General features: G+C 51.3%; 1 protein-coding gene across 3 annotated transcripts in view; it reads right to left on the bottom strand.

Moving 5' to 3' along the window:
- Positions 1-25153, bottom strand: part of DVL3 (dishevelled segment polarity protein 3) — a 33481-nt gene extending 8328 nt beyond the window's left edge. For 2 of the 3 annotated variants that reach the window (XM_042042610.1, XM_042042611.1), the window contains exons 1-3: positions 24932-25153; positions 3875-3944; positions 327-448 (exon numbers count right to left, since the gene is read on the bottom strand). In XM_042042610.1, coding sequence (XP_041898544.1) covers positions 327-448; positions 3875-3944; positions 24932-25098 — 359 coding nt within the window. In that variant the 5' untranslated portion in view covers positions 25099-25153. Of the gene's footprint in view, positions 1-326; positions 449-3874; positions 3945-7415; positions 7558-24931 lie in introns of those variants that run through there. The other variant, XM_042042612.1, reaches the window with a different exon arrangement.
- Between the last annotated feature and the right edge of the window lie 2512 nt (positions 25154-27665).

The following is a 27665-nucleotide window of genomic DNA, read 5'->3' as shown; positions in this document are numbered from 1 at the left end:
TGTCCTGACCAACACAAGGTTCCAGCCATCAGCTGTCTCCTTCTTGAGGGACAGGAACAACCACAGCGCATCTACGAGTGCAGGGCAAAGGACTGGGGATGCTGTGCTGGCTCTTTCCCTGCACTATTTTCAGCATGCCCATGTTTGTTGAGTAATGCAGCTCCACTTCAAATCTGCTCCCAGCCCCACTCTCCTCCCCTCTTGCTGGCTGTCATCCCCGACAATTTGGGTAAGAGTGTCCCAGCCTGGTCTGGGATACTGGTCTCGATTACAGCAAACCCACCGTGTGTCTCTTAGAAACCAGAACAGATGTCCACGTAACTTACTGGAAAGAGGGGGGCCTGGAGTCTCCAATTCCTCCTGTGCGCTCCATGGACGGTGGCAGCTCTGTCTGGTTGTCGGCACAGACCGAGCCAGCATCTGAATGGGAACCCTCTGCAGACACCAGCTGGAGGGACAAGAGACAGAAAAGGAAACTGAGAAAACATTTATAAGAGTGGCCAAAGGAGCTGGCCAAAAGCCTGCCTGGCCCAGGATCTCATCTTTGGCAGTTGACAACAGCAGATGCCCAAGAGCAGGTACGGAACGGGCCAAGCATGTAGCAACATTCCCCCTCAAGGCCTTCCCAGACACTAGCTATTTGTGGCTCAGGAATTCCCAACCCAGCAGTGAAGCCCGGGTGGGTGACAGCCATGCTTGGACACTCTGACATCCCCTGCACACCCACATCACACACTCAGGTAGCCTTTAGCACACATCCTGCAGCAGGGACTGAATTCCCCGAGTTGTCACACTGGAAAAGGCAGTTAAAGTCATTCCTTTCCTCAGTTCTAGCAGTCTCTACACTTCTACCATCAAGCTGTGGGACCCAGCAGGACTTTCACCTTCTCAGCCTTTGTAAGCTGGGGGTAACAGAGCTCAGGGCCAAGGCTGGCTTTGAAATACACTCTTGAAACAGGCTCTTTCTCAGCTTCCATACTTTCATACTTTGCAAACTTTCAGGCTGTGTTCAGCTTATTGGCTTGAGCACAACCTTCGGCCAATCTCTGGGATGCTCAACAGATTCCCCAGTGCAGAAATTCAAGAAAGGGTTAAACCCCAGAGACTCTTTATACCAGACATTCTGTGGGGCAGCCCAGGCACACCAACATCTGTGATTCTGGCTCTATAATAAACCACCAATTTCAGGGCTCAGGGAATGAGCTGGAGCCTCTCCCAGGAGCTATGGGCTCGCCAGTGGAATGAAACAGAGGACAGCCCAAATGAGCTATTCCCCAATATTGCTCCCTGTCCAGGTTTGCACTCTCCCTTACTTTCAAGCTGTAATGTACTGGGCTAATCCCAATAGGGCCAAGCAAGAAAGCAACAAAGAGCCTCTTCCTAGACAGAAGCATTCAGGGACCTCCACAGCAGAGGTGACAGGGCCCAGAAAGGATCTAACAGAGGTTAGGGATGCCCACTGTTGCTCAGAACAGAAGAAACATGAAACATAGGCTGGAAAGAAGCTGATAGCTGCTGTGCAAACCATAATACCCAGTGTAAATGCAGAGGCAGCACTACTGCTTGCTGGTGAGGGAACCACACTGCATGGAGCCAGAAGCAGATGCCAACTCATATGCTGGAGGCACAGCCCATTTATACAGGTCTTGAATGCTTCCCCGCATCACTGATGAAAGAGTTGTGCCCTGCCCACCTTCAGGAGCTGGGGAAGCCCTGGTAAGGTGGAAATGGTCCCCACAGATCAGAGTAGAAGATAAGAGACATGTACTGCCAGAGACATTGGTAACAGAGACAGGGATGCAGCTGGGACAAGGAAGACGGAGCAGCCTTGAAAAAGCCGGAGCCAAGGCAGCAGACAGGGCAGAGAGCAGCCTCAGGTGTCGAAAGCTGCAGAGCCTGTCCCACAAGCCCCAGGACAAGCCCAACGGCTCCTGCTCTCACAACTGTCTAACCAGCTCTTGTCTCATGCTCAGGTCAGCTTCTATCCCTCCAGCAAGCCCCACACACATGCCTGGCTCTGCTCCTGGCACCTTCCTGGTGACTTGTCTTCCCAGGACACATCCCCCTCCCTGAGGGCCACATCCCTGCTCTGGCAGCCACTGCCCGGGAGCACAGGATAGAAGAGATGCTGGAAGTGGCCAGCATTGCCTAGGGAAAAGTCATGTAACACTCTATGCTTGAAAATCTCAAGGCAACATCAAGCAAATAGATTTGGGCAGAGGGAACTAGCCACAGGCAGCTGTCAAACAGCAGTGAGGAGAGCTGAGGGGGTGTTTCCAAGCAGGCAGGATTGATGCTATCTTCCTCTAACACTCCCAAGAGTGGGATTTCCTTCCAGGAAGGTTTTGATAACCATCCTGCACTTTTCCTGCCTCTTTACACTGCCAGGAAATACTCACTTGGATTCAAGCCCCCGTCCTTCCCTGACGCTAAAATTAGTACTGAATTCCTAAAATAGCTACATCCCAGCCTGTCTGTCAGAAGCAGCAATGTGCTCCCCTCTCAGCCCCCAAACCACCCATGGACTAGGAGACTCTCAGCAGAGGTAGAAAAAGGGATCATCAGGTGCACAAAGGCCTCTGGGACTGCCTTTACCCTTCATGCACAAGAGTTGGTAGTGATGCTCACTCTGGGCACAAGTTCCCTGCAAGGATCCAGCCCAGCAGAGCAACAGCACGGTGGTCACACCAGACAGACCCACATCAGATCTGTGGCACTCACACTGAACAACCAGAGAGCCCCTACAAGGAGAGCCAGCAGCTGCATGGATGCATGGATCACAAGGAAAAGCACACAGGTGAAAAAGGAGCACTGGAATGGGTTTAGAGACTCTGGGACTCCCCATAGGGTAGGTGAAAGCAAAAAGCAGCTGGAAAGGGCGAGGTGGGAAGACATCTTGGGGCAGATGCAGCAGCAACGGGATGGATGCAGAGGAATGTGTGATGGCCAAGAGCCGGACACAGGCTGTTTTCCGAAGGGCCTGGATAACCGCTAGAGGGAGGACGGCAAGCGTCCGGCCCCGGCTCTTTGTGTGGGAGCCCAGCACAGCCTTTCCTCCCTGCTCCAGACTGCACCCAGCTCCCCTGGCTGGAATCTCAGGGGCAGCCGTGTCAGCAGTGGGGCACCTGCCCACCCCTGTCACTGTTTGGTGTAGGGATAGAAGCAGAATTAGGTCTGACCTAGCCTGATTTGCTGAGGATTTTTACTGTTTTAGAGTCTGTTTAGGGGCCTCTGGAAAAAGGCACTTGAATATTTGCTCTGCTCTTGGTGTAGATCCACACCCCCATCAGAACAAACTGCAGCTCAGAAGAGGGAAAACTGGATGATGGGCTGTGGAGACTTTCCCCCCACTAACGGAGGGTCCCTGTGAGGACAGAGGGAAGCATGCAGGCAGGGAGCAGAGCATGTGCATGGCATGGTACTGAGGGAAAAGCTTGTCCTGCAGCTGCCCAGGCAGTACCTTTAGTCTTCAGGGCAGTCAAATCCAGTCCGCTTCACCAGCACTAAAGTCACTTAAGCCCTTTGCGCCAGTCACTGGAGCAGGACTTTCCTTGGAAAGCTGACCCTGCCATAGGGGCACAGGGGTTATGCTGTGGACAGGCCACAACCACGATCTCTGCCAGGCATCAGTTACCGTGAGCTCTTCATACAGGTATCCCACATCGTCCCCGGTACAGGGGACCCAGCATCACAGAGCCCCCTCTCCAGCTGAGGGACTGGAGTGTGGGGATCCAGCTCATCAGCTTTGTGAGCAGCCAGCACACCAACGGTACGGAGCAGTCCCTGTGCCTTACTTGGCACTACACAACCGAACGGTGTTTTTCAGAGAGGGTACAAACAGGCTGAGAGATACCGAAGCAAGGGGCTTGCTTACCCATGACACCACCCGGCCGTTGAAGCAGGGAAGCTTGGCATTGTCATCCGAGATCTCTTCTTTCACCACCCTGCAGAGGGGAGAGGAGGCAGTCAGAGCTGGGTTCAGGACTTCAAAGGAAAAGGAGACTTTCCCAGATGGGTACTTGCACACAACAACAGGCAACCCAGGCTTGGGGATGGACCAGGAGAGGACTAGCAGCTCCCTCCTGCTGCCAGGCCACAGGTTGCTTTGCCCACAGCCATGACTGGCAGCCTGGAGAGAAGCCAAAGGCAGAACAGCCTTTCTATGTGCATGGATCTGTTTCATCCTCCAGTTCACATTCTAATCAGTAAAATCAAAATTCAGTTGTATATAATAGAATCATAGAATCATTTAAGTTGGAAAAGACCTTTAAGATCATTAAGTCCAACCATTACCCCAGCACTGCCAAGGCCACCACCAATCCATGTCCCCAAGTGCCACATCTACATGACTTTTAAATACCTCCAGGGATGGTGACTCCACCACTCCCCTGGGCAGCCTGTTCCAGTGCTTGACAACCCTTTTGGTGAAGAAATGTTCCTAATGTTCTATCTAAACCTCCTCTGGCACAACTTGAGGCCGTTTCCTCTTGTCCTGTTGCTTCCTATTTGGGAGAAGAGACCAATCCCCACCTGGCTCCAACCTCCTTTCAGGGAGTTGTAAAGAGTGAGAAGGTCCCCTGAGTCTCCTTTTCTCCAGGCTAGACACCACCAGCTCCTTCAGCTGCTTCTCACAGGACTTGTGCTCCAGACCCTTCCCCAGTTCTGTTGCCCTTTCCTGGACATGCTCCAGCACCTCAATGTCTGTCTTGCAGTGAGGGGCCCAAAACTGAACACAGGCTTTGAGGTGTGACCTCACCAGTCCCAAGTACAGGGGACAGTCACTGCCCTGGTCCTGATGGCCACACTATTGCTGACACAAGGCAGGATGCCACTGACTTTCTTGGCCACCTGAGCACACGTGGGCTCGTGGTCAGCCACTGTCAACCAGCATCCCAAGGTCCTTCCCCACCAGGCAGCTTTCCAGGCTGCCTTCCCCCAGCCTGCAGAGCTGTGTGGGGTTGTTGTGACCCAGGTTGTGCAGGATCCAGCACTTGGCTTTGTCAAGCCTCATACAGCTGGCCTTGACCCGTTGATCCAGACTGTCCAGATCTCTCTGCAGAGCCTTCCTACCCTCCAGCACATCAACACTCCTACCTAACTTAGTCATCTGTGAACTGAGTGTGCCCTCGATCCCCATGACCAGATCATTGATAAAGATATTAAACAGGACTGGCCCCAGTACTGAGCCCTGGGGAACAGCACTGTGAGCAGCCAACGGATGTAGCTCCACTCCCCACAACTCCCTGGGCCCACCCCCCCAGTTTTCTACCCAGGGAACTGTGCACTTGTCCAAGCCAGGAGCAGCCAGTTTCTCCTGGAGAATACTGTGGGAAGTAGTGTCAAAGGCTTTACTGAAGTCCAGGTAGATAACATCCACAGCCTTTCCTTCATCCACTAATCGTGCCACCTTGTCACAGGAGATCAGGTTGGTCAAGCAGGACCTGCCTTTCCTAAACCCATGCTAGGTGGGTCTGATTGCCTGGCTGTTCTGTACATGTCCCATGATGGCACTCTAGATAATCTGCCCCATGACCTTCCCCGGCTCTGAGGTCAGGCTGACAGGCCTGTAGTTCCCTGGTTTCTCTTCCTCACCCTTCTTGTAGATGGGCATCGTATTTGCCAACTTCCAATCACCTGGGACTTCCCTGGTTGACCACGACTGCTGGTAAATGACAGAGTGACTCAGTGAGCACTTCCACCAGCTCCCTCAGTATCCTTGGGTGGATCCCATCTGACCCCACAGACTTTTGTATGTCTAAGTGGCATTGCAGGTTTCTGATCATTTCCTCTTGGATGACATGGGCTTCATTCTGCTCCCTGTCCCTGTCTACCAGCTCAGGGGGCTGGACATCCTGAGAATAGCTGATCTTGCTATTAAACACAGAGGCAAAGAAGACATTAAGTACCCCAGCCATTTCCTCATCCTTTGTCACTATTTCCCCCCACAGCCAATAAAGGATGGACATTCTCCTTAGCCCTCCTTTTGTTGCTGATATTATTTGTAAAAACATTTTAATTGTCTTTTACAGGAGTAGCCAGGTAAGTTCTAGTTGGGCTTTGGCCCTTCTAGCTCTCCCTGCATGCCCTCACAAGATCCTTGTAGCACTCCTGAGTTGCCTCCCCCTTTTTCCAAAGGTAAAATACTCTTTTTTTCTCCTGATTTGAGCCAAAGCTCCCTGCTCAGCCAGGCCAGTCTTCTTCCCCACTGGCTTGTCTTTCAGCACATAGGGACAGCCTGCTCCTGCATCTTTTGGTTTTCCTTCTTGAAGAATGTCCAGCCTTCCTGGGCTGCTTTGCCCTTCAGAACTGCCTCTCAAGTGACTCTATCAACCAAGTCCCTAATCAGGCCAAAGTCTGCCCTCTGCAAGTCCGAGGTGGCAGTTCTGCTGATCCCCCTCCTTACTTCTCTGAGAATCAAAAACTCTTGTCATGTTGTGATTGGTGTGCACAAGGTGGCCTCCAGCCATCACATCATCCACCAGTTCTTCTCTGTTCACTAACAACAGGTCCAGTGGGTGCCTTCCCCAGCTGGCTCCCTCACCTGCTGTATCAGGAAGTTCTTCCACACACTCCAGCAACCTCCCAGACTGTTTCTGCTGTACTGTATTTCCAGCAGACATATTTCCACCAGTTTGCTTAATTCTAAAGAAATACATAATTTAAGCCTCTTTATAATGATCTGAAAGAATCACAAACTATGCCAGAGATTTCTAATAGATGAAAGTGAAATACATTAAACATGCTGCCTACCAAATGATACTGTTGCTTTTTAATTACGTACATAATATTTCAACATCACTTCAAGCTTTGCAGTTGTGCCATAATGTCATGTCCCTGCATTACACAAACAGCTACATTATTATCAGCCTTCACAGTGAAACACTAACTTTGTTTTTTCCACAAGAGTAAAAAAAAAAAAAAAAATCAGTTTTCCTTGGAAAGTAAGTTTATTTTTTTTTTATTTTAAATATCACTGGACCCCTAAATACTTTTTCCACAGAGAATCTGCAATCAAAACAACTTGTGAATTCAGAAGATTCAGTTACTATCTTTGATAAATCAAATACCAAAATAGGCTTTAACAAGCTAATTTCCTTTTCTACTTAATGACAACATTTTAAGCACTCTTATTTAATACAAAGATATATTAAAATTAGTTTGTGATACTATGTTCCCCCTTCTAAGCTATATCTAAAGTAGCTTGACACATACTGAGCTTAAAATACATAGTAACTAAATAGTGATTAAATTATGGGGGGGAGGGGGGAATCCAACATAAACAGAACAAAGTAAAGAATGTGAAACCAAGAGAAATTATGTATTAAAAGTAAGTAGATTATAAGTATCTAACACTACTCAGAAGTGGAATCCTATCAACAGCTCTGAAGGGTCCCCAAGCCAGTCCCCCAACTCACGGAGAATCGAAGAGGATGCAAAGGTGGGACACGGAGCTGTGACCCATTGGCCCAGAGTGCTATCAAGTCGCAGCACACTGGAGTTTGGAGAAACAGGTACTCTGGGCTCCTGGCTGTGCTCCCTGGTGTGCCAACAGCTGCCCCAACCGCCCCCAAAAACAGGACGCAAGGCTTGCCAACACTCACAAGGCATCAGCAAAAGGCAAATGAACTGGAAGCCTAAACCCGAGGAGCAGGCTCGCTCCACCCTGCCAGCCCCACTGGTTGCGCTGGTGTCACACACGCTCAGCAAAGGGCTGTCCCAGAGGGTGAAAGGTAGCACGTCGACAGCCCTTTGCTGGCAGCTGGCACTCACCATCCCTGACAAAACTGGAGAGCCAGCAAAGGGACTGCACAAAGGCTACCCATCCCCAGAAGGCACAGATGAGGAGGTCACGGTTTGAGCAGTCTAATCCACTCCCAGGATGTGTGTTAATTCCTCTTGCACAGATGGAGAAGCAGGAAAAGCAGGAAAGGAGCAGTGATGATGGATTAAAACCCTGCTAGCTTAACGCTTCTTCAGCATGTTCTGTGCCAGCCTCTGCCCAAAGCCCCTGCAGCCCAGATGAATGCCAAACACAGGCAGTCCCCCTGGGACCCACCCTCTTTGGTGCCCACACCAGCCCTTTCCAATGCAGGCAAGTTGTCGTCTTCTCACTTCCAAGTGCGCGCACACACAAACCCTGCCCTGGCTGCACTAGCAACCATTCATACTGTCGCCAGCAGCCTGGACTGCATCCAATTCCTAGAGAGAACTTCAGGCAGAGCCAATGTTCAGTGCTACATGCTGCCTGATCAGGGACACAGAGCCCTGCCTGTGGGTGAAAGGACAGGGTGATACATTTGCTCGGTCAAGGTGACCAACCTCTCAGCACAAGTCAACTATTCCACTTTCAGTGGGGACAGAGGAAACCAACCCCAAGACCCGCCCATTCAGCCTCAGCTGCAATGCCTGATGAAGAACAAGCTCCCTCTGTCCTGAGAGCTGGTCCCTCCTCACTCTTATTACCCTGTGGCTGCCCCAGACATCCCAGGGGTCAGCTCCACCCCGGAGCAGTTTTCTCCCTCCTTCCCCAGCCACACGTTATTTATCACTATTTATCACCCAGATGCCAGAGCACAATGGATTATATATTTAGACTCTACAGAGCAAAAACTGATAGTGCTGGAGTCAGGCACATGCCGAGCAGGAGTATCTCTGCAGCGCTGCTCACATCTGTCACCCCTCACACCATCCCAGCTATTCGTGCCCTGCATTCCTTTCCAGCCTCAGCCTGAACTGCAGCCTTCCTCCTCCACTCCTGTCCAGCCTCAGCCCGAGCTGCAGCCTTCCTCCTCCCACCTCTCACCACTCTTCCAGTCACACTTCTCGCACGGACACGACCGCAGGTTCACACGTCAGAAGCCACTGAGCGAGCAGCCTCTGGGGGAGCTGTGAGCAGTGCCACGTTTCTGCTCCGCGCTTGCACGGGGAGGCAGCCATGAGATGAAACTGCCCCGCGGATGTGCTGGCAGGGAAAAGCATCCCGTGAATGTGCTGGGAACAGCCCCCACCTGATGGGGTCTGAACCCGGGAATCCTGAAAGAGCAGACCCAGGAGGAGTTGAGGCCCTCTCGGTTCTCACCAAGCCTTTCCTTTTGGCTGGAGCCACCAGAGCCCACGGAAAACATCTGCCCAAGGCTGATTTCAGAGGGACTGCTTTGAGTTTATTGTCAGGTTTTGAACGTTCCCATGTCCTGCTGGGGGCTGGGCACAACACAGCTAAGAATGGTTGCCAGGAAAAAACCCTTTTATGTGGAGGCAATCCGAGCCTTGCCCAGGCGAGTGCAAGTCCAGGACCCTCGGTGTAGCTGCCCTGCCCAGAGAATCTCCCTGCAGCCGGCCACTCACCGGCCCCCTTCCCATCCTGGGGCCAGCAGACATGTTGAGGCCAAGCTGCAGCTCAGCGCCTGGCCCGCAGGCCCAGCGCTCCCCAGCACTCATCTGCCTTGAATTTTCCAACAAAGAGACCTGCGGGAGGGAGGAAGGAGGGAGGGTTACAGGGGAGGCAGGCCGAGTGGGCGGATGATTCCACCGCCATCCCCAGTGACACGGGGCCAAGACGGGGGAAGGAGGAGGAGGAGGAGGAGGAGGGGACGAGGCTCTGGCTGAGCAGGAGCCCGGCTGGGGTGTGTGGAGGGGGCTGCCAGGGCTGACACAAGCAGCACATCTGCTCCCATGCAGCTGGGGGAGGGGAAGGGACAACCCCGGCAGCAGGGAGGGAAGCAAAGGAAACCCAGCTCCATCCCTGGCTCCATCCTTACCCTCCCACCAGCTCCTCCTCTGGAGCCGGCAGACCCTCTCCCCACAGCCTGGGAAGATGCCACGCTCCCAGTTTCCCTCCCGCTGCCTTGCCGGCAGGAGCAACTGGCAGCCTGGAACACTGGATGCAGAGGCGGGTGAGGGACAGGCAGGCAGACGCTGCCTTCTCCAGGGAGTTCCAGCCCAGCTCAGGAAATTAGAGGGTATTTTATATCACAGAGTCATGTCCTAGGAATGAAGGGAAGGTGGGGAACAAGAGAGTGTGCACAGGAGAGAAAGGCGGCCATAAACCCCAAGCTGCGGAGACGGCTGTGCCGTGTCAGACCCCGGCTGCGCACACATCACCAGCGCAGCTGCTGTGCTCCAGCCTCCTCGTTTCCCCTCGGTGGCCTCCAGCCTGGCTGAGGCTGCAGATACAAGCGAGTTTCTAGCTTCAGCCAGCTCTGGTCTCTCCTGAGCAGCAACCACTAGCCACAGCAAGGTCCCTGCAAAGAACTCAGATGGAGTAATACAAGCCCAGTGAAAGAAGAAATCCAAGAGGCACAGACAAAGGCTTCCACAGGATTTGAACCCCAGATTTGGAGGGAGGCTGGAGCTCAGCAGCAATTACTGCTTGTCTCTGGCAGTCCCCCAACTTGCCTATCTAAGGGCTTGCAGCGGGGAAAATACTCAAAGAGAAGAAATCACAGATGTGGTGGCAAACACAAAAGCTGAATCTGGCATCAGAGGGGTCAGTACCAAGAAGGGAGGTAGGGATGGGGACCTCTCAAGCAGGTTGGACAGCTTGATGGCCAGGATGAAAAGTAGGGGATGTGCAAAGATTGAGAAGACAACTGAGCAGTGACAATTTCACACTAAAAAGATACAAAGTTAGTAGAGCAGATGCAAAAAAGTAAGACCTCCTCTGTTTAGTTCAATTATTAAGAGGAAAGACCTTTACAGAACAGCAACATTCTTTCCAACAGTGCAAAGCCCAGAAATTCAATTATAAACTATCTTCTGTTACAACATTCCAGAAGTGCACAATTAGGTTGGTCATTCCTGTAACCTTAACAGCCCCCATCTCCTACAGCTCACAAAGGAAGAAAAAAAACCCAACCAAGCAAAAAACATCAGGAGACACTTCTATCCAATAGCACAAGCTTCAGGGATTTACACACTAGAAATGTGATCTCATTTTCAAGACCTGTAGTACAGTCCCCTTAGGGCAGGGATGTCTTGCTTCCAAATGATTGTATAGATTAATAATGCTGCATAGCAAAAGGAAGCACCTTCATGTTTTACTACCCAAATATGAGCAGCTCCTGGCTCTAGAGCAAAATCCTCATCTCTTCTGCAAGATAATGCTGAAGCCACAGGGATGAGCTCTGCAGCCATTTCACCAGAAGAGAAAACTGGACAAAGCAATTCTCTAGGAAAGCTGGGATTTCAGATGGGAAATACGTGCCTGTTAGACTAAGCCCAGACATGATACATGTGCTTCCCACGGGGATATAATTCACCCAAGGGCTACAGGCCCAACCAAAGAATACACATGGCAGGGATCATACGTGTATTGGCGAGACCTTGGGCTTTGCAGGCAAACAGGATGCATCAAATAGGATTAGAGGATTTGAGCTGTCTGTCTCTGTAAGCCGAGGCACTCTTTGGGTCTCCCTCACAGTATTTTCACCTCCTGTGCAAAGAGGAGGAGTACAAATTGCATGACACTGGGGTGAGAAGGGCTCTCTGAGCATAAATAGACTGTCACTCTCCCATTTGATTTCCCTTCCAAGCCCCCAGACAGGGTATTCTGCACTGCTCCTCTATGCTGCAGCATGGGGTAAAAAGGGAGACACAGATCTGTAAATCTGGTTTAGTTCTGTCAAACCTTCCTCCCCAGAGGAGCTGCTGTCCTCCTGTCTGTCCCTGCACCCCGTGTGAACATGAGCTCCTTTGCAGCACTGTCTTTACCTGGTGTGCTTTTTAAGAATCAAGAAGCACAAATCAGCTGTTAGCAGCTGTCTTACTACCACAGCAATAACACACCTCTGCATTTGAGCTGGAAAGGCCACCCCTGCCCTCCTAAAAAGTCCAGGGAGCATCACAAGGACTCCTCAAAGGTCATTCCATTTCAAGCTACTACCTGCACTCCTCATGAGCAGGCTCTTTCGTTTTCAGAGAATGGTTTGGGTTGAAAATGACCTTAAAGACCATTTAGTCCCAATCCCCCTGCTATGGGCCCACAGCCTCCCTCAACCATGCTCACTTCTGCTGCCCCACAGCCTCCCCATGCACCACCCCCAGCTTGCTGTGCTTGCTCCCCATGGTCAGTCAGGTAAGGGCTGAACAGACATCCAAGATGCCAACTGTTTTCCCTGAGAACCCCTCATCAACAAATCTGCAATCACTCCACTGGACAAACACCAGGACAAGCAGAGCCCCTAAGTCTGGGTTATGCTTGGCTCCAGCTGGACCTGTGCTCAGTCCTACAGGCATCACTCGGTGGGAGATGACAAAGATCAAACCTCCTGTTCGCCTAGCCCACAGACTGGAAAAGGAATGGCATTTAGGAAGGAGCCACCCAGCCTCAGAGGCCTGCCCAGGAGCAGCACTTATCAAAGCAAAGCTACAGACTGATTTCACGGGGAGCCCAGAGCCCCGGCGGCCCCTCCCGCCTTGATCCCAGAGTGACCATCTGGCTGCAGCCCTGCTCTGCAAACAAGCCCGACAGGCCTGTCCTCCACCGACCGACCGGCAGCAGGAAGCTGCACGGAGACTGCAGGAGGCACCTCTACACTAATTAATCCTGCCCTGCCCAAGAGATGCTTCCAAACTCCGGAAGGACATTTACAGACATCATCAAAGGAAGCATTCTGCAGGCCCCCGAAGGTTCAGTGACACTTTCAGTCTCTTTGAATTGGAAATCAGGACAAACGGGAACTTCCAGCAGAAGCCCAGTCAGGCTCTTCACCCTGCTAGCTCAATTTCAGCTCTTCAATAACTAAAAGCTTCCACAGCCCAACACAAAGATACAAGACAAGTGCAGGGACCCACTGTGAGAAAAAAAAGATTTGAGGTTAAACATCTGCAGAAATGACCTTCAGGGAATGGAAACAATTCCACAGGTACAATAACAGTGGCCAAAAGCTGGGCTTGTATTCAGGATGGGAGAGGAAACAGGCCCAAAGAGGCCTCAGCCAGAGACGTGTATGAGACAGGGTAAAATCCTGATGTGGTTGCTGTGGTTCACACTAATGTTGTGAGACAGCAAGCACACCGGAGGAAGGAGGCTTGGTCTGCTGTGACACTTCGCTCCATCTGGACACAGACAGCAGGAAGAGCCCACAAGGCAGAGCTGCAAAACAGCAGCTCCTGCCAACCGAGAGAAAAGGAGAGAGGTGAAAAAAGTGCAGAGGAGGAGGGTTTTTCTGGCTACTGCTGGTAAAAAAACGCAAAGGACACAACACCAGCTTATCAAGAAGCTTGTGAATGAGGTGTTTGGGCCCCACAGGGAGCTCCTTGCAAGTCCCCATGAGTGAGAAGTCACTCCCCCCCTTCCAGGCTGGCTAGAAGAGCAACAGCCTCCTCTGCAATGTCCAGGGACCTCACACTGGTTAAGACAACTGTGAGGAACTGTAAAGAGCCCCAAGGGCTGCTGGGGGGACAGTGTGATGTTTGCACATACACCACAACCAAGGGAGAAGGCCATGACGCCTGTGAAGGCTCTGCATGCACCATGAGGAATGCAGGACCAGGCCTTCCTTTTCTGGCCCTCAGCTGAGGGACACCAAGTCAGTCCTGCTTTTTCTAACAGCAAGCGAGGCTCCTGCCAAGAAAGCGCTGCTGCTGTGGAATGTGCTGGGCCAGCAGTACAGCTCATTCCTGGAAAAGCATCAACTCAGCGGGAGAGCAAGGAGAGGAGAAGAGGGGGAAATTGGGAAGAGGGGGAGGGTGGGAAACAAAGTCTGAAAGCCTGGACTTCCACACCTGGGGAAGCACAGAGCGGTCTGCTCACCAGCACCCCCTCGTCACGGGCTGCCAGCACAGCAGCCCTGCCCAGCACCAGCCCTATGCTCTAGGACCTTTCTGCCAGCCAGATACCTCCAGAGCAGGTCTGCAACCACACAGACCAAGGCAGATGTCTGTGGGGAAGAGAAGCAAGGTTCATTTCCTCCCATCGTGTCAATAATTAATTTAATTTAATGACAGATCTCCACAAGGAGATGACAAAGCAGCCTCCACATGCGTCTTGTCCTCAAGACACTGACCAGTTCACATTGCTCTCTCCTTGCACAAACAATTTTGCAAGAGTCTCCCCAGGAAACTGGCTTAACCTCCTACCCAATGGGAAGGGGTCTTGAAGCATGACAGGCTGTAGATAGCTGCACCTACTCTGCACATCCAGCTGGGCTGCCATCAGCAACAGCTTTGCTAACTGGGTCTGCAAGACATACAGAGAACCCCCATAAAACCAACAGGCAGTTAATAAAGCTCACAACTAAGTTTCACCACAAAACATTTGCCAAAGACAATGAAAAGGACTCACGCAAAGAAGAGTCTTTCAGTGTTACAACAGCTGCATGGTGGCAAAGACAGAACTCTGTCCCTGATCCCAAGCTATTGCAGCACTCTGAAAAATGGGTAAACAGTGATACTACATCCCTCTGGTCCTAAAATGCAGGAGGCAGAAGAAAACATGAGGGGTCTGAACACTCATAAGAAGCATTTCTGACCATTGCTAGGCCAGGGACACACATTCTTTTTCTTCCTCATCTGCTTTTGATGGTGTCATGCAGGGGATGGTACAAAAAATTCCCTGTATAAAAAACCAGCAAATAGAGCACATTTTAGTAGCCTTTTATATACTTCATCAATTTCATTAACACCAGTCTTATTCACCAAACTCCATTCAAGACATAGGGCCAAACCCTTGAATACAACAAGTAACCTATCAAGCATCCTTTACCAGGCCAGCCAGGCTTGCCCTGCAGTCAGCAAATACTGTTCAACTGCTGGAAGAAAGAGACAAGAAAGGTGCTCCAGTCCTAACCAAACCAAGCATGGGCTGGCACACAACTTACTCGACTAGAGGTCCAGAAAGCAGGTGAAAGCCATACAGGAGGACCCAATACATCACTGTAAATTAAAAATCTTCATAGTTCCCATGAGGTCTTACCAGGACTCACCTCTACACCAGGAATCATCTTCCTTTTCAACAAAAGGGTAAGTTTCCCCTCAGCTTAGAAGAGGACAGTGTCTTGGATCACTATAGCACCAGATCCAACTGCTGCTTTTCTTTGACACTGTGAACTCCCAGGCCTGACTACAAACCCTTCTACATGGGACAGCTGAGTCACATCCAGCTCCAACACCATGCACACTAGCAGAGATGTTACACACCTCTGTGTTAATTTGGAACTGCCCCAAGGAAACCTGGAGTTCACCCTAAACTGATGCAGATGCTGACATCCTCAAAGTCCCCTGACACTTTCAGGATGCCTAGACAAGGAATAGTCTTAAAGAGTTTTCCCAAGTTTAAACTTTTGGCCCCAGCTGAAACAACACATTTTTAATCTAGAAGAAAAATCGACCTCACAGGACCCCCTTCAGGACCTAAAGGTGCATTTACCAGCTCTAGGTCTAAGGTAGGTTTGCCATAAGGGAGTCAGCTCCACACCCAGAACGATGAAAATCTACCCCTCTCAGAGCCACAAAAACCAGTAAGAAAACTCAAATGAACACAGTACAATAGCAAGACTTCATGCATTGAGGCCCTGTATGGACTTCCAGTATGGCCCAGCCCCAGCTGGGCCCACAGGCAAGTCTCTGTGTGAATGGCACTAAGATACTGGTTGAGCTAGGCAGGGCTGAATGAACTGGGACAGCTGGTTAGCTGTATGCAAACACAAGTATGGAGTTTGCATATCCATGACAGCTTCTGGAAAAAGCTTCAGTTTGAGAAGCTGCTGCGCCCTGGGGCCAGCCAGGCAACAGCCATCGGCACTGCAGGAACTTTCTCCCTGCCCTGACGGCATCAGGCCACCCCAAAGTTGTCACCCGCTGCTGACACTGCTGGCTGTCAACAACAGCAGCACAGCACAATGCAGTGTAGAGGGGACAACCTATTTGCTTGCAGATCATGAGACACGAAAAGACCACGAGTAGGTGGGTCAGAGTAATGCTGAGGGAAAGAGTTGAAGCCCAGGTGAGGGCAGGTTACTGTGCTAACACCAGCTTCCCTGTTATAATAATCCATGCAGAGCCAAAGCTCCTGAAACACAGACCCCTGTGGCAGACTCTTGGCGTCCCCAGAACCAGCCTGCAGCCACCAGCAAACAAGGAAAAGCCCACAAACTCTGTTACCCAGACCTAGGATTCCCAGCCTATCACAGAGACAGCTGCCAGCAATCAGAGGGGCCACATAGCAAATAAATTCCTCTCCAAAGCCTAGGAGCAGGTCAAAAACCAGCAGAGGAAAGACCTTCCCACACGGCAGCCAGTGACAGCTCTCCCAGAAACAGAGCTTTGCTCCAAGTCATGTGAGGAAGCCTTTCCCACTTCAGGTTCTGTCTACAGCCAGGACCAGAAGGACAGACTCCCACTACAGCAACTCAGTCACTGCTCACATTGCATGCTCTTTTCCTCCAGCTCTAACATCATAGCAAATTTTAGCCAACAAGACACAAGGACAGATACCCCAGTGAGGGGATAATCACCACAAAGGATTTAGTGGAGTAGGGTACCCAAATGCTGCTTCTGCTGCCTTCCATAGCGAGCTGTGACTGGAAAAACAACACCTCTGGCATGTCACCTTTAATAAATAACTGATACAACTACAACAGTCCCAACCCTCCGCTGCGATACAGAATTACATGGCACAGGAAGGTCAGCACCAGGCATCTCTGCCTGCCAAAGCTTCCAGAGTTCCAGCCCATTCCTGGATGGGTTTAATGTTAGTGCTACAGTAGTAACAACACATCAATGGAAACAAGTGAAACCAAGAGCTTTGGGGCTCAGGGAAACACTAATGCTTCAACTCTGCAAGTTAATGCAGACCTCGGAGACAGTGATATTCACAGCCCAAAAGCTCACACTCTCTCCTAAGGCCACCATGGCATTACACAGATAAGCACATGGACAAAGCAGACAAAGTCACAGAGATTAGACTAATTCCCCTATTTGTACCTTATTGAAACGCCTTCCAAAAAGCCTTTACAAAAGGCTTTGGTCCAAAAATTTCCAACGGCAGCCACCAGCAGGATTAAGTTTTACTTAACTTGCCAGCTGTTGCCTAACAAGCCAGCACCAGTGGGACAAACAGTAACACAGCCACGTGGTGCCACATCTCCCTTCTGGAAAACAACCATCCATCCAGCACAGGTCAGAAGGGCAGGCTCTGAATAACAAACAAGGGATGGAGAGAGGAGGAAATCAATAGAAACACCAAAAACACACAGCCCTGACTGCTGCCTCATCAGATGTGCAGCATGATGCAAAGCTGGTGCAACATGAAGGCAATTTCCGGCAGACTCAGTCTCTGCTGTGTTCTGCAAGCCCAGATCCTCTTCATGGGCTTTTACACAGATCAAATATCTTAAACCACAACATTGTTCTATCTGTTTGGATGCAGTCAAGGGTGGAGGAGTAGCAATTCATTACAGCAGGTACCCTCAGCTCAGAACAGTTCAGCAACTGCCATGCAGACATGGAAGAGGCTTCCCACCCCTTTAAGTACACTGAGCTCAAAAAGGACTTCAGGAATTTCAAGTATGCTCCCTACACCTCTACACATACAGCTCTCAAGTCTAGATGAAGGGCCTGATGCCCACCCCTGACAGAGGATCGAAGCCAAACCCATCTGTGCAGCAGAAAAGCTCAGGGGAAACCAGATTTTCTTTGCTTATATTCACAGACCCTTCTTTCCTGGGCATCCCCACATGCATTGTGATGGGTAGCTGCCTCCACCTTCGAGAGTTCAGGCCTGCAGGGAGACCAGGAGGGAAAAATCACAGGAGAAAGAGGCCAGGAGCATGATGGAGAAGAGGGACTTACTGAAAGCTCAGTCCTCCAAGCACATCAACCTTGGGCTCATGGACCATCTACCTCCACTCCTGCACACCAGCAACTTCCTTCTCAGAGTCCATTATGAAACGCTGCCTCCCCAGCAACATCCTGCTCTCACTGCAGCCACATAGGAAGGAGCATCACTGCTCACACTACCACCCGGAAGACCCAGTACCCACCCTGCAGGTGAGCCAATGTCTGGGATTTGGGAACGGCCAAAATCTAGATGAAATTCTAGAGTTCACTTTAGAAAAAAGATGTATTTCAGCAAGAACCAGAAAACTGAGCAGTGGGGCCACCACTATCATCCCATAACAACAAAAAACACTCAGGTCGTGACCCAAATTATGGTGGTTTATGAGACATTTTTTATGGCATTTTGCCTTGACCTCCAAGACTGAGCCATGCTGGAGCACAGCTGTACCACAGTCAGGGCACACGGATTTACTTTGCAGCAATTTCTGAGACATCGAGGTAGGTTTTTGTTCTGTGCTGGAATTTGGAGGACCAGAGTCCTCCACATGATTTCAAAACACTGAACTGCACTAAAACAGCTGCATTCTCATGGCTGAGTAAAGGTTTCTTGACCTTTTTTCTTTTTTTCAGAAATCACAAAAGAGGCTTAAAATTAAGAAACATTCCCATCAAACACATAACTGAAAACAATGCCTCTCCAAGAAAAATGCTGGCTTCAACATAACGCCACATTTTGGGAGAAAATACATTCAGTCAAAAAAAAATTCTGACCAGCTCTGGCTGCAAACTAGTTCAATAGCTGTTGTAAAGCTTCATTGTTTGCATAGTACAGACAAGGCCTTAGGGAAATTGGTCTGCAGCCTGATTTGGCTAACTTGGCTTTCCGAACGCCACCCCTGGGCAAAGAAACCAGGCTGTGACTGCCATCCAATGTGGCCTTCAGAGCACAGCTCCAACCACAACTGAGAAAGCTGGACACCTACAGAGTCAGTAATAGCTGGGTCTGAACAGCAGGACACACACGGCCAGGCGCAGACAATACAATCCAGGGAAGCAGGGAACACTGTTAACTAACCATCTCCATCTTCACCTCAGCCCTGGCACTGCTGTAGCCCCCACCACCACAACACTTGGAAACAGCCTCCAGCTGCAGCTCCAGCCAGAATCAGCTCCAGTGTCCATGGGCCACCCCTAGCACGGGCAGCATTACAGGAACTCCCCACCACAAATGCAGACGGTGGTTAGCAGCTCTCTGCCAAATCCTCAGCAGCTCAGGAGACAGAGGCACAGGCTGCAGTAACCTACATGCAAAATGTCTGAAATAACTGCTGGTGGGCCCTTGCTAACCAGGGCAGCTCACCTCACAGCAGGCACAGAAACACATCGTCTGGAGCACAACAGATGTGGCCTCTCGTGTAAAGTGCTGCCCTTCACATGGAAAAGACAGGGACTGACCACAAACTTTTGGAAGAAAGTGATGGCCACCTTCCAGTAGGGCCAATGCTGTCACTTAGACCACCACAAAGGACGTGAGCATGCAAGGGAGTTTTGTAGGTCCTTTCACTCACAGACTTCTTGCCAACCTCTCCCAGCAAGAAATTTATGCTGACATGGAAGCAGTCTCCACGAGGGGCATGAGACAGGCAAAGGTCTTCAGCAGACAGCAAAAGTTTCCAATTAAAAATAAATTTTTAAAATTTCCCAAAATCAAAATAAAACAACTCCCCCAACTCATGCTACAAAGAGCTGGCAGGAAAGGCAGGGGCACCATGCCAGTGCTCACCACTGCTTAGACACTGACACTGCTTATTAAGTTTAGGATCCCTTCCCCAGCTCCCAGCATTTCCAGCCAGAAGGACAGTCACTGCTGGCATCAATTTCAAAAAGACCCTGCAATAAAAATAAATCACTCGGCCTTTCAGAGAGCATCAATGCGTTTCCTCGTGCACATGTGCAGAGATGAGGCCGCCAAATACCAATGGCATCTGACCCCTACACTGGGAATTCCAGCAGCACCCGCTTTGTTCTGCCTCCAGAGCGTTGTCCTAATCACTGCCTCGTACCCAGCTTTGGAGAGCAGGTGATAATTAAGCAGGTCTGGATAAGATACTGGGCCAGTGATTAGTTGGATACCAATTTTCACTTCACAGCTGAGACCAAGGAATCACTCACCACAGCTCTGAAACTAAAATTGGAATGGAGACCCGCAAGAGGGAGAAACCAGCAGTGGTAGGAGGAACAGTACCATCCCACCACTGTACCTCAGACCACTGGTGTCCTCCCAGCAGAATCAGTAGGATGGGGAGGAGTGGTCCCCTTGCAGGAGAATGGGGCCTTTCTGCTCTCCAGTGTAGAAGAGGGGAGGTGGCCGAGTGAAGGTAAGTGAAATGATCACCAAAGTGATTTCTTTACAGGCAAAAGAAATTCAAACTTTCAGGCACACTTTATGGAAAGACAAGGCAGAACTTCAGGCCAGGTGCTAAGGGTTTACCTGGACATACAAACTGCACTCATTAAACTACTTCGAAAAGTTTAGCTTAAACTTTAGCATGCCCCTGTGGGAACACATTTTGATCGATAGAAAATGATCAGTATCAATTAGAAACAAAAAATGAATCAAAAGAAACCACAATTCAGCTGATACAAGAACATTCATAGAAGTTGTACCAGATGAAAAGACAAATCCGTAGTTCAGCTGAGGCAAACATACACAATACCTGGCTGGTAAGAAGGCCACGCTGCCCAGGTACATTTCTCATGAGGGACTTGGGTAGGAGACAACACTTTACACATGACTGAAGCTCATGTCCCAGCAAACTACAAACTACAGACCATCAGCATGCTTGTGCCCTTCCCAACTGCACAGGTGGCCAGAAGAATTTACAGTCCTATTCTTGCAGCACCTCTAAGGAACTGAGAGCTCTGTCATGCTAAGATCCACACAAATGTTTGCCCAAGAAGTTCCCAGTGTAAAGTGGACAAGACAAGGCACAGCTGGAAAATCTATTTTATGCATTAGGAACAAAAAAACAGAAATTAAGAAGTCTGCTCAAAATCCTTTGAAAAACCCGGGAGTGGTCTGATGGAGAACATGGATCTCACAAGTGGTCACAGCACTGCACTGATCTAAGGTGCTCTCCTGCTGACCAGCACACAGCTCTTACCTGTGAAACACTGAATGAAAAGATCCAAGCTGCAGGAAAAAAACCTTCCTTCTCTAATGAGCACAATGTTAGCAGGCCAAGGGTAGCTCCACACTTCATGGTGAGACACATCCACACCAAGTGTCTCAGGTCCAAGAAGAGTCTACCACACCTGTGCACTGCCACACTCCATCCATCAGCTGATCTTCCTGTGCCTCCACTTCTGGGATTAGCAACACACAAAGCCAACAAGGGCACAGATATCTGCACCCTGTTACGTACAGCTGTAGGCCAATGCATCAGGAACAAAACCCTGCAGCCTTCCTGCTGCTCACAACTCCTCTTCCCAGGACCAGGTGCATGAATTCTCATTTCTCCTCCTTCCCACCCAGAAGTGACACCACTCTGGGGTCTTAATTTGGAGCTGAGCACACACTCCTGTCAGCTTGACAACTCCACAGCCACCCACAGGAGCCTCAGTTCACATTTCCAAGGAGATGTAAACACTGAAGCTGCTCCATCACAACTCAGATTCTCAGAGCAAACAAATATTAACAAGATAAACAAAAGAATGAAAAATCCCACACACCAAGACTGAGGCTGTAATACTGCCTTGGGGATGGGGTGAGCTGAAGGGAATACCAGACTGGAGATCCACAGCCTGGAAAAAAGGAGGAAGAGGGAGAAACAGATTCAGGCTAGGCAATAGAGGTGAGAGGAAACATTGGACATCCTGCTCCAGCTGGCCCTGGAAGGTGAGATGCCTTTGTTCCTAATAATAGATGAGAGAAAAAGTTTGGTTTATGCCACAGGGATCCTGCAGAAGGTCCAAAGCAGAACCATGGGACCCGCAGGCCTCCTCCTCAGTGATCAGCTGCCTTAAGGCCATCCACTTCATCTCTCATTGAGGGGCTTTAACCTGGGTCCTACTCCTGGACACTGCCCAGCTGACAGACACCAACCCAGCACAAGCCAGGCAGAAGGCATCCTGAGGGAATTCCCAGAGAGAAGGGGCTGAGAGGAATATATTCGTGAGAGAGAAATGCTCTTCCCCCTCACACAGCTTCTGAATGCCACCATTGTTAACCTTCTAGTTTTCACTAATTGCCCATGCATTTACAGTCAAGCAGCCAAGGTGCCTCCTGCCCTTCTGTCTCTGATTCTCCCTGCAGGCCAATGGCTTGCTTTCTCATGGACATCAATTACCAGGGATCATGAAATTTTTCAGCTGGACTTGATGATCTTAAAGGTCTTTTTAAACCAAAATAATTCTATGATTCTATTTTGTGTGCTGCCTGGGGCTTCAGGGCTGCCCAGAGACAAGGCTGCAGCTGGACTGCTCTGGCTGTTCCCACCGTGTTCCAGCCAACCACTAGCACATTCTTCAGCTCTCTGGAAAGGAGCAGAGACAGCTTTCCTGATGAAGCATCCATGGTGACCCTATGAGAGGCTTGCTCTCTCTGTCACACCCCAGGCACATGCTGCTCCAACTGCACAACTTACTGCCCAGGACTCCTCCAAGGAACGGGCTGCCCACACAGAGCCCCCAACCCTCTCTCAGCTGCACGTTCCCTTTCAGAGAGGTTTATGCTTCCCAAACAAATTAGCTGAACTGGTCACAACAAAAATCTCATCCCATGCATTTCTGACACAACTGAACTTGCAGTGTCTTCCTGAGTGATTTTCCCCTCTCCCTGCTATCACCTACACCAACTCCCTATACCGCTTTATTGGTGAGTTTTGTTAATCTATCATCTACCGCCTCTTGTAGAACCTTAAAGAGATAGAGGAGGATGAAAAGGCACAGCACAAAACTTCACTGCCACCAGACCCCTCTTCCCAATGTGAGATGCTGCTATTTATTACTAAACTTTGTTTATAGTTACACACTCTCCCACCCACATGGCAATGTTTCATTCAAGACAAGTTTGAATTCACTTCAAGAACAACATTTCAAAGGATCCCAAAGCATTTGTTTACAAACAGCATGTATGGAGAATTCACTTCTCCCACCAATGAACAAGGTCCCCTCTGAGACAGGGAGAGGCAGCTGTTTCATAGCACCCAATGCTACTCAACAGCTGAGGGACAGGAAATGATCCACAGACAACTGATATTGCTGAGGAAATTGATGGAAAACGAGGGCTGGAGACTTCTATTTGCCAGGACAAAATGGACTAAAGCTCTCCACTGGGTCAGGAGGAATTTAGGGAGGCAAAGCGTCCCAGACTGTGGTCAAAGGAGCCACTCCAAATTTCAAGCCTCATCTGAAAGCTGGCATCTCCCAAACTAACGGGAACCTGGGCACTGGGATAATTTGGCTGAGGAGGGGAGAGCACCCCCTGCTGAGACAGCCACACAGATCTCATCCAAGCCCCAAACGGGCCCAGCCCTGTTCAACATGGGGTACAAGCCAAAATCACAGCCTAAAGAAGTATTTGGTGCAGTGAGAAGACACTGGGAAACTGAAAACACTTTGCAATCCCAGCTCCATACACAAGACCTACTGTAAACACTAAATCTTCAGAGAGGGAAGGATCACGCAACTCCTTCAAATACCAAAGTCCTAGGAATGGTAAAGGGTCACATGTTGTGGAAACCAAGAGGGTCCCAAGATGGAAACAGGGATCCTCAAAAAGGCTAAAGGAGAGTCAGATGTAGGAAATCTGGACAAAACAGTGAGGACAACGGGTCTTACAGGGAGCTGGATTCACATGGTACTTGCTCCCCAGAACAGTAACCAACTTTACGCAGGTAGGAGACAGCAGGGGCTCCCCAGATGATCAGTGAGTACAACAGCCAAACAAGGAACAGAAAACACCTCCAAAGAACCAACCATGATGGGAGGAACCAAAGGTCATCACAAAAGAAGTGATGGAAACACCAGTGTTGCAAGAGAGATGCCCAGCAGGAGATGGGATATCAGGCAGGGCTGCACCCCTCTTCCATACAGATCCATCCCAGAGATCGAGCATGGAACATCTCACTTTGAGGATGGGACATGTACGTGGGTACGGTGGGTCTTGCACACACCCCTTGCTCAGAGACGGGCAGCACACGGAGAGCTCTCACTCCTTCTCCATGAAGGCAGGGGAGGAGAAACCCGGTCCTCTCTACCCATTCTTCCCAAAAATGAGATGCGGAGGACAAAGCTGCCAAAATGGATGACCCTTCCCAAAATGGATGGTAGGAGAACAAAACCGTCCCCAAATCCATTTCTTGGAAAGGGCTGATGGAGGTGGCACTACCTCCACACCCTTTTGGCAGAGGGAGCAAGGGGCACTCTCACCAGGCAGGTACAGTGGGAGATGCCCAGGCCCTTCTGGTGGAGAATGACAGTCCTGAGTAGGATACAACCTGGGAATGCCACCCTAGACACCCCACTGTGGGCTGCATGGGAGATACCACCTCAGGCGACGTGTTGGCCAAACATCCTGAGCACGGGGAGGGGGTGACCCTCAGATGGGGATGATGGTCTCCTCCAGGGGGTGATGGTCTCCACCAAGGTGCCTCTGGCACCTAAAGAAGGAGGCTCCCTCATCGAAGAGGTAGCATGGGGCAGCTTCCCCAGAGCTGATGAGGGATCTGAGGATATGGGGCTGTTCCCGGAGGCAGCACCCAGGGACAACGAACCCCTGAGAATGTGCACGGGGGGGTATCACCACCAGCCTCCCCCAAGTAAGGTCCTGGGGGTGCGTGGAGGGTGTGTTCCCCCACACAGAACCCAAACGGGTCAGCATTCCCATCCTCTCCAACGCAAGGCTATGGGGATGGAGGATGGATGCGGGTCCCCCTCCCCGGGCCGGGTACGAGTGGGGCACCTCCCCACCCCGGGGGTCCCGGGCCCGCCGTCCCGGGGGCGCTCCGCGGGCCGAGGGGGCAGCCGGCCCCGGCCCCAGCCCCGTGCGGGGCGGGTGCTCCCCAGCCGCCCCCCACTGCTCCCCGGGTAGGCCCACGGGGCTCGGGCTCCACGCGTGGCCCCGGGGGACCGGGCCCGGGCCCGCGCTCACCCAAAGTCGTCGTCCATGGACTTGAAGTAGAACTTGTAGTTGGGGCGGTTGAGGAGGCCCTTGAAGTCGCCGAGGGTGACGCGCTCGGCCGGGATCGGCAGCTTCACCAGGTACGGCGTCTCCTGCTCGTCCAGGTGGTAAATGATCTTCGTCTCGGCCGCCGCCATGGCGCCCCTGCCCGGCCGCCAGGCCTCCGCCTCCGCCGCCTCCTCCGCCCCGGCCCGGACCCCCAGACCCGGCCCGGCCCCCGCCCGCGCCCCGGCCCGGCTGCGGCCTCTGCACGCCCGGTCCCCCCGCGCCCCTTGTTCTCCGGGTCCCAGCGCCGCCCGGCTGCACGGCGCAGGCTCGGCCTCGGCCGGCCCCGCCCCGCCCGCCGTCCCGGCCCCGCCGGAACCGGAACCGGCGCCCCGCGGGGCCGCGGCGCGGAGCGGGACCGACCCCGCACCCGCCACCCGCCACCCGCCGTGGACCAGGAGCGTGGGCCCAGATCCCGCCACGATGCTGGCCCGCACCCTGCCCCCAAGGCAGATCCCGCAACGATAGGAGACCCCCCCATCCTTTGGAAGTGATCCCCCTGCACACCCATCCACCCCTACTGCTGCTGTGCCCCATGTGCGTGCGTGACTTCTGGGACTGCACACCTCCAGCCCCATTGCCCGTGGGTACTTTGGGATTTATACTTTACATCCACGTCCTCCTATCCAGGCCTGGTACTCCCCGTGCACCCACATTCCCAGTGCCAGCTGGGAATATACCTCTCACAGGCTTCCCACCCCCATTCAGCTTTCACAACCCCTTACACCCACTGAAGCTGCTTCTGCCGACACCCCAGGCCTCCCGTTCCGTCTCTGCAGCCCTGGTCCTTTATCACACACCTCCCAGCCTTCCCCATGCTCTTTAAATGGCTACATGCCCCTTGAGTACAGCTTACAAAACATGAGGCATATCCGTCTCTACCCTATCCTCCCATGTACAGACCCCTTTGAACTCCCCATACTCTGTCTCCGACGGCTGCCATACACAGGGACAGCCACCCACCCCAGCTCCTCTCCAGCTGTGGCTTCCCTCCAGAGCCCTTGTCACCATCCAACAACTATCCCCAGTACTCAGACCTTTTCCTCACCAAGCAGACTCTCTCCTCTGCTCTTCATGAGCATCCTCTGTTCCACGTACCATGGCCTCTTCAACTGTGCACCCCTTGGCTGTGTGGTTTCTTCCCATCCTCTATCTCTCCAGACCCCAGCATACTCTTAGCTACAGTCATCAGCGCTGTGGCCCCAACCCCTAGGACTTGCCTGTGTTCCACAGCAGTCTCAGGCTGTCTGGTTTCCCCTCTGCACACCTTGCCAGCACCCAACAGGCACCAAGGAACCATCTCCATCAGCAGGTTCCTGGAGTTGTGGCTGAGAGCAAAGCTGGGGTGGATGGAGCTTTGGGAACACCCACCAACAGGAAGGGCAAGAACCGCCTTGCACCATCTGGGATTAAAAGGAACAAATGCAGAGGAAGCACCACACCATGGGCCTGCACAGGGCATGAGACTAGATCAGCCCTCAGCGCTAGACTCCCCTGCCGTACAAAAAGGAGCCAGAGAGATCCTACAGGGAACAGAGCCAAGCTCCTCAGGCAGGCAGGCAGGCTGAGCTAAATAAGCCTCCTCATGCATTAAAGAGTCCTGCAGGCATTGCTAGCAATTACTGGGGCAGCACTGCTAGACTGGGTGAAGAACCTGACATTAAATTGAAAAAAAAAATTAAAAAATCAAGGGAAGTCCTCAGGTAAGCAGAAGTTGTAAGAGGTGTGAGACTCTCCCATGTTTCCACATCACCTCTTGGAAGACTGTCATTTCCTCATGCTTGGAGCTCTGTGGCAAAAGCTGGTGTACCTGGAATGAAGAATCCAGGTCAGGAATGGAAAAGTTTAATTTAAGTTGCTTCTTCCTGTGTCAACCCTGACAGAGCTAATCTTAAAGTTTTTTTGCAACACCTCCCTGCCCCAAAAGCAGGCACATGTGAAACAATCCTCATCTGCCCCTGGCAGAGCCACTGTCTCACCCACCTCCCAGCAGAGCCATGGATGCACCTTGGAGCCTGTATTGTACACATTAGACATCTCTGTTACCAAAAGGGCAATTGTTGGTAGTGCTGAGCTCCCAAGGGAGCACGTGTAGCCCAGGGGAGGGGTGCCACACCCCCCAGGGTGGTAGTAGATGAATCTCATTGCTACAGCTGCCTTTTCTTTTAAAACAGGCCAAGTGACTGAATAGACTCAATGACAGATCGATTTCACTGCTCACAGAGGCCTTGTGCTGTATGACTCACTGAATGGAAGTTAAGAACACAGTGCCAAAGAAATTAGCAGGAGGGGATTGTGCTGAGCACTCCAAGGTCCACAAGGAAGAGTTTCTGAACTGCCTATTGGCTTATTTTTGCAATTATTGCAACTTAAAAATTGCAGCATTGATAACATCGCTTCTCCCTACAGAGTAAACAGGCTCCAGCCATTTTAGTGCATCTCAGAACAGCCCAAAGCAGAGGTGGATGTACTTGAGTTCCATCACTTACACCTTTAAGCAATGCCAAACTATTATCTTCTTTTAAAAGGCTTACTATTGTTAAATGAAGTTATGGGTTTGATACAGGAACACCAGATGACATCCATCCATCCATCCATCCATCCATCCATCCATCCATCCATCCATCCATCCATCCCTGCCAGATGGGAAGTCACACAA

Source organism: Corvus kubaryi, unplaced genomic scaffold (assembly GCF_017639235.1).
Source record: "Corvus kubaryi isolate FWS band 111438036 unplaced genomic scaffold, C.kubaryi_AGA036_p1.0 37397, whole genome shotgun sequence".
In the NCBI taxonomy this organism is placed as follows: Eukaryota; Metazoa; Chordata; class Aves; order Passeriformes; family Corvidae; genus Corvus; species Corvus kubaryi.
The sequence above is the reverse complement of the archived record's forward strand: the minus strand, read 5'-3'. Positions and strand labels throughout refer to the sequence as shown.